Source organism: Gekko japonicus, unplaced genomic scaffold (genome assembly GCF_001447785.1).
Source record: "Gekko japonicus isolate JY-2015 unplaced genomic scaffold, Gekko_japonicus_V1.1 scaffold66, whole genome shotgun sequence".
In the NCBI taxonomy this organism is placed as follows: domain Eukaryota; kingdom Metazoa; phylum Chordata; class Lepidosauria; order Squamata; family Gekkonidae; genus Gekko; species Gekko japonicus.
The window spans coordinates 2,082,471-2,096,944 of NW_015163605.1; the positions used below are offsets into that span (position 1 = coordinate 2,082,471).

The window sequence follows — 14,474 nt, forward strand, 5'->3', positions numbered from 1 at the left end:
TTACCCACCCACCCACCCACCACAATGACCAGCAAATTCACTGTTTTCCTGATATTATTATTTTTATTTTTAACAAAGAGAGTTATTTCTAGAAAACAGAGACAGTCCAAATTGAGTCCAGGCTTCAAGTGAATAAAAAATTCTGATGACTTCAAGAATGACACACTTAGCATACCCAAAGGCAGGCTTTGACCTAATATGCTAATTACGGCAATAATAATGTACACATTTAAAACAATTCATTTGGATTTGTTTGCATAATGTTAACACAAACCATTAATTCTGTAATCAACCATTTCTAAAAGAAGATGAAATTCCAAAGTTGAAAACAAAACTAATGCAGATGCTTTTATTTTTGATCTGTGCAGCTAAACATCAGATGAAAGCAACGGAATTCCTCCTTGCCACATACAGTTTTGTGGTTTAATTTGTACCAGGGCTCCTTAAGAAATGGAGAAACGATGAAGAGAGGTTTTCAAGCATCTCATGAAAAGCCAGAGCTAATCAATAGCCAATTACAGCTGACATTAAAAACAAATTAGTAATAGTTACCTTGGAGGCTTTTCTTCAGGCAGTTTATATTCAAAGAGTTTCTTCTGATGATAAAGGCCAGCATAAATATAATAAAATATATGGAAATTTTTCTCCCCTCTGTTGGGAAAAAAAGTTGCTGTAAAACATGTTGGTATAAGTGAGTCTGTTTTGAATGTACTGTGAAAAGCAGGATCATCTGAAGTGTGAAACACACTAATACCACTAGCTGTGATAAATGTATCATCCACATATATCTAGCTTTCCTTTTATGCATGCAAATTATGCAGTATTATTTATCATATAATGCTACTGCAATAACGGACAAACAACTGCCATGATTGATGACTGGCCCAGAAGGCCATATAGTAGGTCAGTTTGCAGGTAGCACTGATTTACAGTTTGCCTACACTGCAGTTTGCAAACAGTGGCACCATTAGGAAACTTTGGAGTTATGCCTTAACATTCCTCCTTTTGGATGGTGAAATGTACTTCAAAGGGAGGGAGGGAGTCCGCTTTGGCCACCAAAAAGACTGAGCTGGGGGACCTGCATGGGAAAAAGCCATGTGACTTGCATCTGTTAAACATCTTCATTAAGTTGTATGCTAATTTGCCGCTCACCCTCTAGCTTTATGTATGGACTGGTAACTTTCATTTCAATGTATCCGAAGAAGTGTGTGCGCACATGAAAGTTTATACCTTGAATAAAACTTTGTTGACCTTAAAGGTGCCACTGGACTCAAATTTTGTTCTGATGCCAAGAACAGGAAATGTGGCATGCTTACCCAGTATGCAAGATAATAGCACCAAAAGCATTGCTGACCAAAAAGGGCTGCACACAAAATACATGCCTGTATTACACTTGGCAAGAGCCAAGTGTAATGCAGTGGGTTTGAGTGTGAACTTGCAAACCCCCCAACATCAAATTCTGGTCAGACGAAACTTTCTGAATGATCTTTGTTGAATAGCTTATTTTTCAGCTTCTCTACACTTCAGACTCCAAAAAGCAGGACCTAAGGAGTTGGATCCCACAGGCCTGTAGCCAGGATTTTTTTTAATTTTTTTGGGGGGGGCTTTAAATAAGTCAGGGGCACCCCACACACACCCCTGCACCCCCCCAAGTGAGCACCTGGGCTGGATGGGAATTCGGGGGGGCCTTGGCAGTACGTGGGGGGGGGCAAGGTGCCCCACTGTAGCTACAGGCCTGGGATCCCATCAAGCAGATCCTTGTACACAAGGGGAGGGGTGAATTTTACTGATTCCCCCTCTCATGCGTCAACCCTCCAACTCTCTCATGTTGTTCCTGGAGACCCCCCTATACCCCAGGAGTAGCATTTCAGGGGGTATTTGGGGCTGCAGCAGTAAGGGGGAGGCAAGGATCATGCTCCATGGTCGGAAGTCCTACTGCTTGTGGTCAATTTTGATGGGGCCCTACCCAAAGAGAAGAATCAGACTAAAAGCTATTTGCCTTGACGTGACTCCTCCGTATCTTATTGCTTGATGTTCTTACATTTTCTGCATGAACTTTGCAATCAGTTACCCGTGTTGCAAACACACATCTTAATTTTCCCTGCACATAAGCTGCAGATCCAGATGGGTCACCATGTTAGTCTGTCTGTAGCAGCAGAAAAGAGCAAGAGTCCAGTAGCACCTTCAAGACTAATAAAATTTGTGGCAGGGTAGGAGCTTTTGTGAGTCACTGCTCACTTGAGCAGTGACTAGGGTTGCCAGGTCTGATGATTGCACCATCAGGGGAGGGGGAGGGACTTTCTAGAAATGCAGATGGAGTGCCATGATGTGCTGATGTCACTTGGAAGTGACGTCATCACGTTGGCGATGTCGAGGGCAATGATTTGCTTTTGGGGCAAAAAACTAGGGTAAAATCACCCTCAAACCATAGAGATTTGCCCCAAAACCCGAGTGTTGCCATGTAATATCACTGACATTATGACGTCAGTTCCAGCAGGATCCCCTGCCCCAACTGGGGAATGGCATCCCTAGCAGTGACTCAGGAAAGCTCATACCATGCCACAAAATAAGTGACAGAGTGTGTTTTCAATAAAACTGCATCCAAAAGAGGTTTCTTTCTTTCTTTTTTTTTTACTTTTGGAGGTAAGGTTGCAAATAGTTTTTAAAAAACACCCTATATATTTAACAAGAAATAGTCTAATTTATACCTACACAGCTTGCTTTATGACTCTGGATTTTTCTAGCAGATATTCAGAAATTTTCGCTCCCATTACAGCTCCCGTTGGCGTAAACATCATTTCCAGGTATTTTCCAAACCGACTGGAGTTGTCGTTGATTGCAGTGCAGGCGTTGCCAAAGGCTTCTACCAGAGGGTTCACTTGAAGAATCTTCTCCCGTAAAGCACGATTGTTAGCCTTTACAGAACATAATCAATGAGAAGGACTCCTCCAGCAAATAGGTCCATGTACTGAGGGCCTAAATCTCCCAGCCATCATGTTTACTGTATCAGACATGGGCTGAACTGATGTCAGGGGACACTGTGGTGAGATGTGTGCTGCCCGAAAAAATGCCTGCCTCTAATTAGAAATGCTTGACCACCAGAAAACCCTGTGACATTGCAGGGGCCTATGGGACAATTTCCTATTTCTGGGCCAGAGAGACACTCTAGGACAGGGATCCCCAACATGGTGCCTACCAACGAATTTCCCTGCACTCAGCTTTTTTAGAAAGTGGGCAGGGCCAGGTGGAGTTTTTGCCCAGCAAGTCTTCTCGTTGGCGACTGGAGATTTGACTGGCTGTGCAATTTTTTTTAAAAAAACATTGCTTTGGCAGAAGCTGCCACCACAACACAAGGGTCTTCTCTGGGTGACTGAAGGTAAGGTGTGGCAGCCATTCTGCAGCTGGCTCTGCCTCCGGCAGCAACCATTTTGTGGCAGCCATTTTGACAGCCATGCTGTGTCAGAATTCCAAAGGTGCCTGCGGGCTGAAAATTGTTGGGGACTGCTGACAAAGGGAATACAGCAGTGATGCTCTCGGGCTTCCTTTTAGTCCTGCTGGAGCTAACTACATTTGTAAGTGTTGTGTGCAGTCAACAGCAGTGTTCCTTCTAAGCTGAGTTAGTGCGAGCTAACACAATTTTTTTTAGCCTCCGGCTCACACATTTTTGTCTTAGGCCAGGAAGGATGGCTCCAGAGCAAACTAATTTATACAGTAGGCAGATCTATCCAGAATCCTACTCAGGTCTATTCAGTGGGGCTTACTTCCAGGAAAATATCCTTAGGATTGCACTGTAAACCTAGCAGTGGAAGCGCTGAACTTGCCAATGTTCAGGAAAGCAGGGAAGAGATAACACTGAAGTAGCAACATTAATATTATTTTCACATTCCCATATAATACCAGTAATGTTTAATTATGTAAGTATTACTGAGTTATGGATTATTACAGCATTATTGCAGCACTCATATACTAAGAATAAGAGTAGCTTTTAATGAGTGGGAACGTATTAAAGGTGTCGGTTTTCCCCTCAAATCAGTACTTTATCTTTGAAACAGTAAAGGACTGTGAAATTAATCCAAATCTTGCTGTTAAAAAGTATAGTACTGAAATAACTAACTTCTGGACCATCCAAGTTAGTGCGAGCTAACACAATTTTTTTTAGCCTCCGGCTCACACATTTTTGTCTTAGGCCAGGAAGGATGGCTCCAGAGCAAACTAATTTATACAGTAGGCAGATCTATCCAGAATCCTACTCAGGTCTATTCAGTGGGGCTTACTTCCAGGAAAATATCCTTAGGATTGCACTGTAAACCTAGCAGTGGAAGCGCTGAACTTGCCAATGTTCAGGAAAGCAGGGAAGAGATAACACTGAAGTAGCAACATTAATATTATTTTCACATTCCCATATAATACCAGTAATGTTTAATTATGTAAGTATTACTGAGTTATGGATTATTACAGCATTATTGCAGCACTCATATACTAAGAATAAGAGTAGCTTTTAATGAGTGGGAACGTATTAAAGGTGTCGGTTTTCCCCTCAAATCAGTACTTTATCTTTGAAACAGTAAAGGACTGTGAAATTAATCCAAATCTTGCTGTTAAAAAGTATAGTACTGAAATAACTAACTTCTGGACCATCCACAGATGATGCATATCCATAAAGTGCATCATATGAGATGCAGGACAAAAGGAGGTAGTAAAATTATGATTATTTGTGGTAACGTGAAAGCATGGTTAAAGAAATTTCACTTTTATAAATTGGTTTTTCCAGCATAGTAATTTAGCACACATGTTATTAATTTATTAAGAACCAGTCATGACAAATGCCTTGCTTCCTTTGCCTCTTTTTCTTTACACCAAAATGTACAGAATCCAAAAACTCCATCCAAGCATCTTCTGTGACACTGCAAAAACCCCGGGGTGCATCTCTCAGATTCCATGCTGTTTTATTGGCAATCTATAAAAATCACTACCGCAGGCTAACACTTGGGTTGCCTGTGCAATCAGGCCACATCTATGAATGCATAAACTAAACAGCACTTTACTACATAAACATTTCTGCTACATGGCAGGTGATGGATACCTTTCCTAAGAAGGTCAAATGCTGCACAATGAGATGGGCACTTTCAGTTTTTCCAGCTCCGCTTTCTCCACTGATGATGATGCACTGAAATACAAAACAGAGCTGTAGATGTCTATTTTACAATTCAGCTGATAAACTTTAATCTACATTTATATGCGCCTCAACAGACTAATAATATAAAAGAGCATCTGAGATTTGACTGGCTTCGTAGCCTAGACTCCAACAAATCAAGCCCAGCTTAATGGGCTGTACCATATCACTTTGCCTAACTAACTGTGGTGGCTTCCACTGGTACAGCAAGCCTTTCAGTGAAGGAAGGCTCCCTCTGCTACAGGAAGGCTCCAAACGTAGCTGAGCAGAATGGAAAGAGACAACGCAGTGCAAATAAGAAAAGTCTCAGTTCTGCAAACCTTAATCACATGAAGCTCTTATATGTCAGTGTAAGTTTTGCTTAAGCAATACGCTTCCATAGCTTAAAAATATTAATTAATAGATAATTAAATAATTGATATGGGTTCCTGTTGGCAACAGAAGATAGGACTCGCAATAATGGGTTTAAATTAAGGGCGGGAAGGTACCAGCTGGATATTAGGGTAAACTTTTTTACAGTCAGAGCTGTGCAACAGTGGAATCAGCTGCCTAGGGAGGTGGTGAGCTCCCCTCACTGGCAGTCTTTAAGCAGCGTCTGGACAAACACTTGTCAGGGATGCTCTAGGTTGATCCTGCACTGAGCAGGGGGTTGGACTAGATGGCCTGTATGGCCCCTCCCAACTCTGTCATTCTATGATAAATACAAACATTTTGTTTTAAATTTAAACACAATCTATTGCCACATAGCCAAAAACATAGGTCAACCAAGAGTAAGCAAATTGAGAAATGTTAATTTTGGCAATATTTCAGGGCAGGATTCTGGTGAAGAGGGCAGGGAGATGGGGGGCACCATCGACGAAGGTATAACATTTGTTCCGGTGAAAACCAGAAGTGACATCATGCCTCTATAGGAATGGCTTGTAGTTTCCTGACAATTCCTAGAGAGGCATGACATCATGCTAGGGTTTTCCCCAGAAGTGATGTCTTGCCATCAGCCTGAAAAATGTTTTGCTTATTTTTCTTCTGCCACCCTGGTGGGAGACAACCCTATATCAGCAACCACCCTATCTCAAGTTGTCCACAACTGGGAATACCTTCTGCATTTTCTTTTGCACAAACTCATTCATGTTGCCTGTAAATTGTAACCCAAAGGATATTTTGCTGTATTCAACGGAAACCTTTCAAGATTTGGACCCAGACTATTTCAGGTTTAAAAAAAATATAGCATATAACACTAAAAAGGGCAGCTAAATAAACATAGCACTCAGTTGCTGATCAGCCCATCACCCTTTTGATAAGAATTGTTGGCAAATTTACTGGAGATTACAGTACTGTGATTGTGTTACTTCAGACTAACCTAGAAGTAACCTTTGTCAGAATACTGCTGTGGAACACCATGTTTAATCAGCCTCTTCTCCCACTGGCTGTTCCGTTATAACTTTAGTCAACAGGGCCTGGGTCGTAGAGGGCATTTTCATTAAATATCTGGAAGTACCTTAGCAGTGCAATCACTTACTGAAGTAACTCTGCACAGGACTGCATTGTAAGAGGTTCAGCAGGACACTAGATGCTATACCAACGTGTGGTTTGCATTGCATGTCAAATATCTACTAGTGGAAGGGGTTTCATTCAGCAGAATAGGATTCCTTGCCTCTCTCCGTCCAGTTGCAACCCAAAATGTCCCCCCAAGTGCTACATTTTGGAAAGGAGGAACTTTTCATGGGATCCAACCCTGTGTCTGCTGCCCAAAATAGTGACCATCCCCACCTCTAATACCTCATAGAACTTTCCCCATATTGTGATGACATAACGTTTCACAAGCATCCATTATTTTTAAGCAGCCACCAATGACCTGGCATGAGGGGGCAGCACAATGCAAGGTGAGTTGCATAACTGCTGCTTTCAACCGTAGCCACATAATGTGTATTTTGAAGCTTATGGAATATCTTAGAAAAAGAATCCCTAGAGGCACTTCTTGGTTGTCCTGCTTCTGAAACCCTGATATCCCTAGCTGTTCCTAATACTTCTTATTATCCTCAGGTACTACATGGACTTGCTTTCTCCATGCAGATTATCTGGGCTCATTGTTGTTAAAGGGCAATTCTTTATTTATTAAATTCAGTTTCTAGGCCGCCCTCTCCTGTGGAACAGAGCTCAGGGTGGTGTACATCAATAAAAACAACATTCATACACTAAATTTATTGTAAAAACAATAAAAATACAATAATTCATCTAATGAGATGGCACTAAAACTTCCAGCAGAGGGAGGCAAGAGACAGGAGTGCCAGCCAGATGGAAACCGTCATTGTTCTCAACCAAACGCCTGGCAGAACATCTCTGTCTTACAGGCCCTGTGGAACTGCATTAAGTCCTGCAGGGAATGGATGTTACTCAGTAGAGAGTTCCACCAGGTTGGAGACAGGGCAGGAAAAGCCCTGGCTCTGGTTGAGGACAGCTGGGGACCACCAGTAAGTTCTTATCTGCTGAGCACAATCCTCTTTGGGGGTATACAAGGAGAGGCGGTCCCATGAGTCCCAGACTATTAAGGGCTTTAAAGGTTAACACCAAAACCTTGAACCTGATCCAGTACTCCACCCAGAGCCAGTGTAGCTCATACAGCACAGGTTGAATATGTGCTGTTCGCGGGGTCCCTGTAAGAACCTGAGTCAGATTGAGGTGACGAGAGAGGAGGTCCTAAAACTGATAGACAACTTAAAAACTGAAAAATCACCAGGCCCAGATGGCATACATCCGAGAGTTCTGAAAGAACTCAAATGTGAACTTGTAGATCTCCTGACAAAGATATGTAATCTTTCCTTAAAATCTGCCTCCATTCCTGAGGATTGGAAGGTAGCTAATGTCACTCCCATCTTTAAAAAAGGTTCCAGAGGAGATCCGGGAAATTACAGGCCAGTCAGTCTGACGTCGATACCGGGTAAATTGGTGGAAACCATTATTAAGGAAAGAATTAGTAGGCACATAGATGAACAAAACCTATTGAGGCAGACTCAGCACGGTTTCTGTAAGGGAAGATCTTGTCTCACTAACCTGTTAGTGTTCTTTGAGGGGGTGAACAAACATGTGGACAAGGGGGATCCAATAGATATTATTTACCTTGACTTCCAGAAAGCTTTTGATAAAGTTCCTCATCAAAGGCTCCTAAGTAAGCTCAAAAATCATGGGATAGAAGGACAAGTCCTTTTATGGATCAAAAACTGGCTAGTTCATAGAAAACAGAGAGTGAGTGTAGGTGGGCAATTTTCTCAGTGGAGGGTGGTAAGCAGTGGGGTACCGCAGGGATCAGTACTTGGTCCACTGCTTTTTAACTTGTTCATTAATGATTTGGAGATGGGAGTAAGCAGTGAAGTGGCTAAATTTGCGGATGATACAAAGTTGTTCAGGGTGGTGAAAACCAGTGAGGATTGTGAGGCACTCCAAGGGGATCTGTCAAGGATGGGCGAGTGGGCGTCAACATGGCAAATGGGGTTCAATGTGGCCAAGTGCAAGGTGATGCACATTGGAGCCAAAAATCCTAAATATAAATACACATTGATGGGGTCTGAACTGGCAGAGACTGAGCAAGAGAGAGATCTTGGAGTTGTAGTGGATAACTCACTGAAAATGTCGAGACAGTGTGTGACTGCAATAAAGAAGGCCAATGCTATGCTGGGGATTATTAGGAAGGGTATTGAAAACAGATCAGCCAATATAATAATGCCCCTATATAAATCAATGGTGAGACCTCATTTGGAATACTGTGTGCAGTTCTGGGCACCACACCTTAAAAAGGATATTATAGCTTTGGAAAAAGTGCAGAAAAGGGCAACTCGAATGATAAAAGGGTTGGAACACTTTCCCTATGAGGAAAGGTTAAAGCGCTTAGGGCTCTTTAGCTTGGAGAAAAGACGACTGAGGGGTGACATGATCGAGGTTTATAAGATTATGCATGGGAAAGAGCAGGTAAAGAAAGAGGTACTTTTCTATAAGCATATGGAGCAGAGGTCCATCAGTGGCTATTAGCCACAAGGTATAGCTAGGGGCTCTGGGGCAAGTGATGCTCCGTCTTCTTGGTGCTTGGGGGGGGTCAACAGTGGGAGGGCTTCTAATGTCCTGGCCCCACTGCTGGACCTCCTGATGGCACTGGTATTTCTGGCCACTGTGTGACACAGAGTGTTGGACTGGATGGGCCTTTGGCCTGATCCAACATTGGCGTCTCTTATGTTCTTATGTTCTTAACCTGCGCCTCTGCATTCTGGATGAGTTGGAGTCTCTGGGACAGTCTCAAGGGTAGCCCTACATAGAGTGAGTTACAGTAATCTAATCTGGAGGTGACTGTTGTATGGATTACTATGGCTAGGTCAGTACGGGATAGGTAGGGAGCCAGTTGCCTGACTTGACGCAGCTGGAAAAATGCCAGTCTGGCAACATTTGTGATCTGGGCCTCCATTGATAGGGATCCAAGATCACACCCAGGCTCTTGACAGCTGGTGCCGGTATCAGGCTCTACATGCAGTACTTCATATGAAATAATAATGCAAAGACTATAGTCTTCTGAACATACAGACTTTGGATTTCTGCAGCATTGTATTCCACTTTCATTGAAATCTTTGACATATAATTGGATTTGCCTCCTCATTACATTTATCCTGATTATGTTTTACCATGGAAACGAGTGATTGCAGAGTTAATGGCTCTTATTTTCTGTGACTTGTGGTCACAGAGCCTGATACTTCCTGGCGCTGTCCCCAATTCCAACTTAGTCTCCAACACTGCGTTCTGGAGATAAAAGGGGACTTTAGAATCTGTTCTCCTGCGTAGGAGATAAAAGTACACCACACACATACTCTGGAGTCTGAGATCCTCAACCAAATTTAGGGCAAATATAGGCTGCACATTTCAACAGTGGGAAAAGCAGCGAGCAGGGAAGAGGAGGGCAGGGACAGTATCTGCACACACAAACACACACACACACACACACACACACACACACCAACTCCAAGCAGCTTGTTGCTCCCCCTGTCCCCCCTCCATCCATTGCATCACCACAGGAGCGCCAGCACAACAATAGTCTTGCTTTCCCCGCCGCCTCTTCATATTCAGTCCAATGTTACATAGCAAAAGAAGAGAACAGTGTTATACCTGGTCTTTGCTGGAAGTAACCATGCCTTGGTAAGCAGCGTCTGCAGAAGCAAATATGTGAGGCGGGTTTGTAGAGCGCTTCACCCCATGATAAAGCTTCGAAAACTAAATGAGAACAGGCATCTGTCAAATCACAATGTGCATTCCCATTATATATATATATGTCAGTTTCCACAGTTCTAAGTCTTGAGAAATACGGAGCTCATTTTGCCCTCACACGACACTTCCAAAAATTCTAATTCACAAGTAGGTGGCTTCTTTTCTTATTACTTTATGAGGCTTTCTAATAATTTTAGTTTTTTGTAACACTTGGTATGTGTTGTGGCACATTGTTCATCCCATATAAAACATTTTGTAAGCTTTTCCTGTTTTTTTAATATTACGTCCATTGTGTATTCATAGGCAACTGAGGCTGTAAGACCTGACAAAGGGACACAGAAATGTGTCCTCCGTAGTCTTGCAAGCTTCAGGTTGTGAACCTGACATGTGTATACAAATCTTTGAAGTGTTAATCTCTTGAAATATTGTGTATGTGTTAAGCGTTGTTCATATCATTTAAGTTTGTGAATATATTGTACCTTTTACAACAACTGACACAATACAAATATTGCTTATATAATTTACATGTTTGTTTCAATTATTGTACACCGTGCTTTAGTATTTGAAAGAAACCCATAGCTTGGCAGGAGGCCAACTGCTGGCCAGAGATGTTTGGTTCTGGTCCTAAGGGGCAGTCATCTCCCATTTTATGCTGGAAGAGACCTCTATAAAGAACACAATGCAGCTTCTGGTGGGTCCTTTTAGTCTCATTAGCATCATCATCACAGATTAAAGGAACACAAAAGAGCCAAGCTGCACACTCCAAGGAGGGTGAACATCATTTCACATTGAGCTTTTCCCACGGTTTGGGTGCCAGACTTGGGTTGCTTGGTTCCCCCTGACCACTGGCAGGAGTGCAGGGTGGGGTACACTTGCCAGGTCCTAGTTGGAAACTCCTGGAGATTTGGGGAGGACAGGGACCTCAGCAGGGTACAATGTCATAGAGCCCACCCTCCAAAACATCCATTTCCTCAAGGTAAACAGGTCTGTGAAAGACCCCTGTGTGGATACACACATGAGGGGCAGAACAATATTCAAGTCCAGCAACACCTGAGAGACCAACAAAATTTTCCTGGGTATACATTTTCATGAATCAATGGTCCCGGTCACACGGCAAAGTTGCCGCGGGAGAGGCACGGATGGTGGGCGGATTATCCGGGCGCGATCACACCCCAACATCTGGGAAGTGGAGCGCACCGGTGGCTTACCGCCGACAATGCGCCTTAAAAAACTAGTACCTCCAAGGTACTAGTAAACGTTTGCCACGGGCTGCCTCCAGACGCCCGTGGTGTGATCGCGCCGGCGCGCGGCATTCCCCCCCCGGTCCCTCGTTTCCCTGCCGGCACCGAGGGAAGGACCCGTGGTGTGCCATCGGCGCGTCTGATTGCACATCAAACTGCGCTAGGGCAATTAACCACGCCTCCCCCCCCTCGCGATATCCGGCCTGTGTGACTGGTGCCAAAGTTCACTTTACCAGATGACGGGGCAGTGTGCTTAGTCTAGAAACCTTACAAGACATCATTCCCGGAACCCTCCCCAAACATGCTCTTGATTAGCATGTCTTTTGTTTCTTTTCAATGAATCCTACTCTGCCAGCTTTTAAGCGGAAAGGCAGGATGAAAATTCCTTAAGTAACAACAAAAGTACACTTTTGTAGTTTTACCCTCCCCTCCTCAGTCCTCCCCAAGCTCCACCCCCAAATCTCAAAGAATTTCCCAAGCCACGTTTGGCAAACCTAGGAAATGTGTTAACACAACTAAACTTTTCAGAGAAACAAACAAAAACGTTTGAGGGAAAGAACAAAAACTTGTGTTAAAAACAGGTTGCTTACCAGTAACTGGTGATCTTCGAGTGGTCATCTGTGCATTCACACCAATGGGGATCTAGTGCGCCTGCGCTGGATCTGCCGGTGCCTAACAAGCTCTCTTAAAAGGTTTTCGTGCCTGGCCCAACTGAGCATGCTCAGGAGCCCCAGTGAGCATGCCCAGAAGGGCAGGCACGGACATCCCGCCAGTTCCTACCAACCGCCGTGCATCAATCTCCTAACAAAACAAGTAGAAGAAGACAGCAGCGGGGCAGGAGGGTGGGTGGTGTGAATGCACAGGAAAACCTTCAACGAGGAGAAGGTGAGCCCCGAGTCAGCCAGGGATAGGATGAACATAAAAACCTTATCGAGGCCAGCAGTTGTAGCCGTAAAGGCGTCAGTGTCCAGAAAGGAACAGAAGCGCTTCCACTTGTAATCGTAGGATTGACGTGTGGACACTTTACGAGAGTTCATGAGGACCTCAATCACACGAGACGAGAACGCCGGGCCTGTATCCGCCACGCAGTCAGCTTGAGCTGCGGGAGGTTGTGGTGGAGCACAGGCGACTGAGACAGGTGGAGCAAGTCTGGAGACGGTGGGAATTGGTGATACATCCCGGCCGACAGTTCCAGGACCGTGGAGAACCACGGCTGCCTTGGCCACAAAGGCGCTATGAGGATGACGTCTGCGTTTTCCTCGAGAATCCTCCTGACCACTCTGAGGAGCAGTGGCAGGGGGGGAAACATGTAGAGGAGCGAAGTGGACCACGGGTAAAGGAGGCCGTCCCCGAGAGATAAGGGGTCGCTCCCTCCTCAGCAGCAGAACAGGCGACATTGGGTGTTGTGCCTGGTCGCAAACACATCCACTAGGGGAGTCCCCCACCTGCGGAAGAGTGGAGCCAGGTATGAGGGGTTTAGTCCCCATTCATGCAGGCTGAGTCCCGAACGGCTGAGTTGGTCTGCCTTCACGTTCAGATGTCCCGGAATGTGAACGGCGATGAGGAATATGTTGTGGGCGATGCAGAAGTCCCACAGGGCGATGGCGAGGTTGCAGAGGCGCAGTGACACGGTGCCTCCCTGCCTGTTGACATATGACAGGGCAGTCGCATTGTCTGTCAAGACAGTGATATATTTTCCTGCAATAAACGGGTGGAAACTGGCAACAGCGTGTCGTATAGCCATCAGCTCCAGGTAATTGATGTGACGACGAGGGGTGTATTCGTCCCACATGTCTCCTATAGAGATGTTCGTGGAGTGAGCTCCCCATCCCTGCAAGGAAGCGTCTGTGGTGACCGTAACCTCTGGAGACGGAGGGTGGAAGGGGGCCCCTTGCAGAAGATTGGATGGCTGGGTCCACCATTCCAGAGATTGGCGGTTGGAGGGGTGGATTGTGACATGGAAGTAAGCATCCTGGAGGTCAAGGGTGGCCATCCAGATGCCCCCCTGGAGTAACGGCAAGATCTGCTGCAGGGACACCATGCGGAAGCGGTGGTAGGTGACGAACCTGTTCAGTTCTCTGAGGTCTAGGATGGGACGAAGACCTCCATCCCTCTTCGAGACTGTGAAATATCGGGAAAAGAATCCCGTGTGTTGGAACTGAGATGGAACGGGTTCGATAGCTCCCTTCTGCAGAAGGAGGGACACCTCTTTGAGGAGAGGTGGGGAGGGTGGGGTGAGGACGACTGTAGGTGTTCGGGGTGAACGATCGAATTGGATCCTGTAGCCGTGGGTTATGACGGAGAGGACCCACTCGTCCGAAGTGACGTGGCGCCAGGAACGGATGAAGGGAAACAGACGGGTTTGTGCTGACTCGGGGACAGGGAAGTCAAAAGCTCTGCTTGGATGACTTGGCCTGCTTGGAACGAGATGTTTGTGGGGTAGTACCAGCCTTCAGTCTTTGGAAGGAGGACTTTTGGCTGCCAGAATAAGACCTAGGTCTCCATCTGATGTCTGGAGACTGACGGGACGACGGGACTCTCTGCCAAGAGCGGGACCAAGACCTCGGTTTAGCCGAATGCCGGGATGTAGAGGAGATCCCTAGAGACCGGGAGGCCTTAATACTCTTGTCGAGATCCTGCAACGAGGAATCCGTATTGGCATGGAAGAGGCCCAGGCCATCGAAAGGCATATCCTCGACCAACGAGCGAGTGTCGAAGGGAAGAGAAGTCGTTCTCAGCCATGAATGTCATCTAAGCGCCACTGCCGACGCCATGGTCTTTGAGGAGGCTTCCAGGACATGCTTGGTCGTCGACAACTGCTG

General features: G+C 45.2%; 1 protein-coding gene across 1 annotated transcript in view; it reads right to left on the minus strand.

Annotated features, from left to right (window-relative positions):
• The window catches only part of MYO3B (myosin IIIB), a 426,227-nt gene that overhangs the window by 236,206 nt on the left and 175,547 nt on the right, over positions 1–14,474 (minus strand). Inside the window, 4 exon segments of the mRNA XM_015407261.1 lie at positions 553–651; positions 2,713–2,915; positions 5,084–5,167; positions 10,313–10,417. Of these exon segments, the coding sequence (XP_015262747.1) occupies positions 553–651; positions 2,713–2,915; positions 5,084–5,167; positions 10,313–10,417 (491 nt within the window).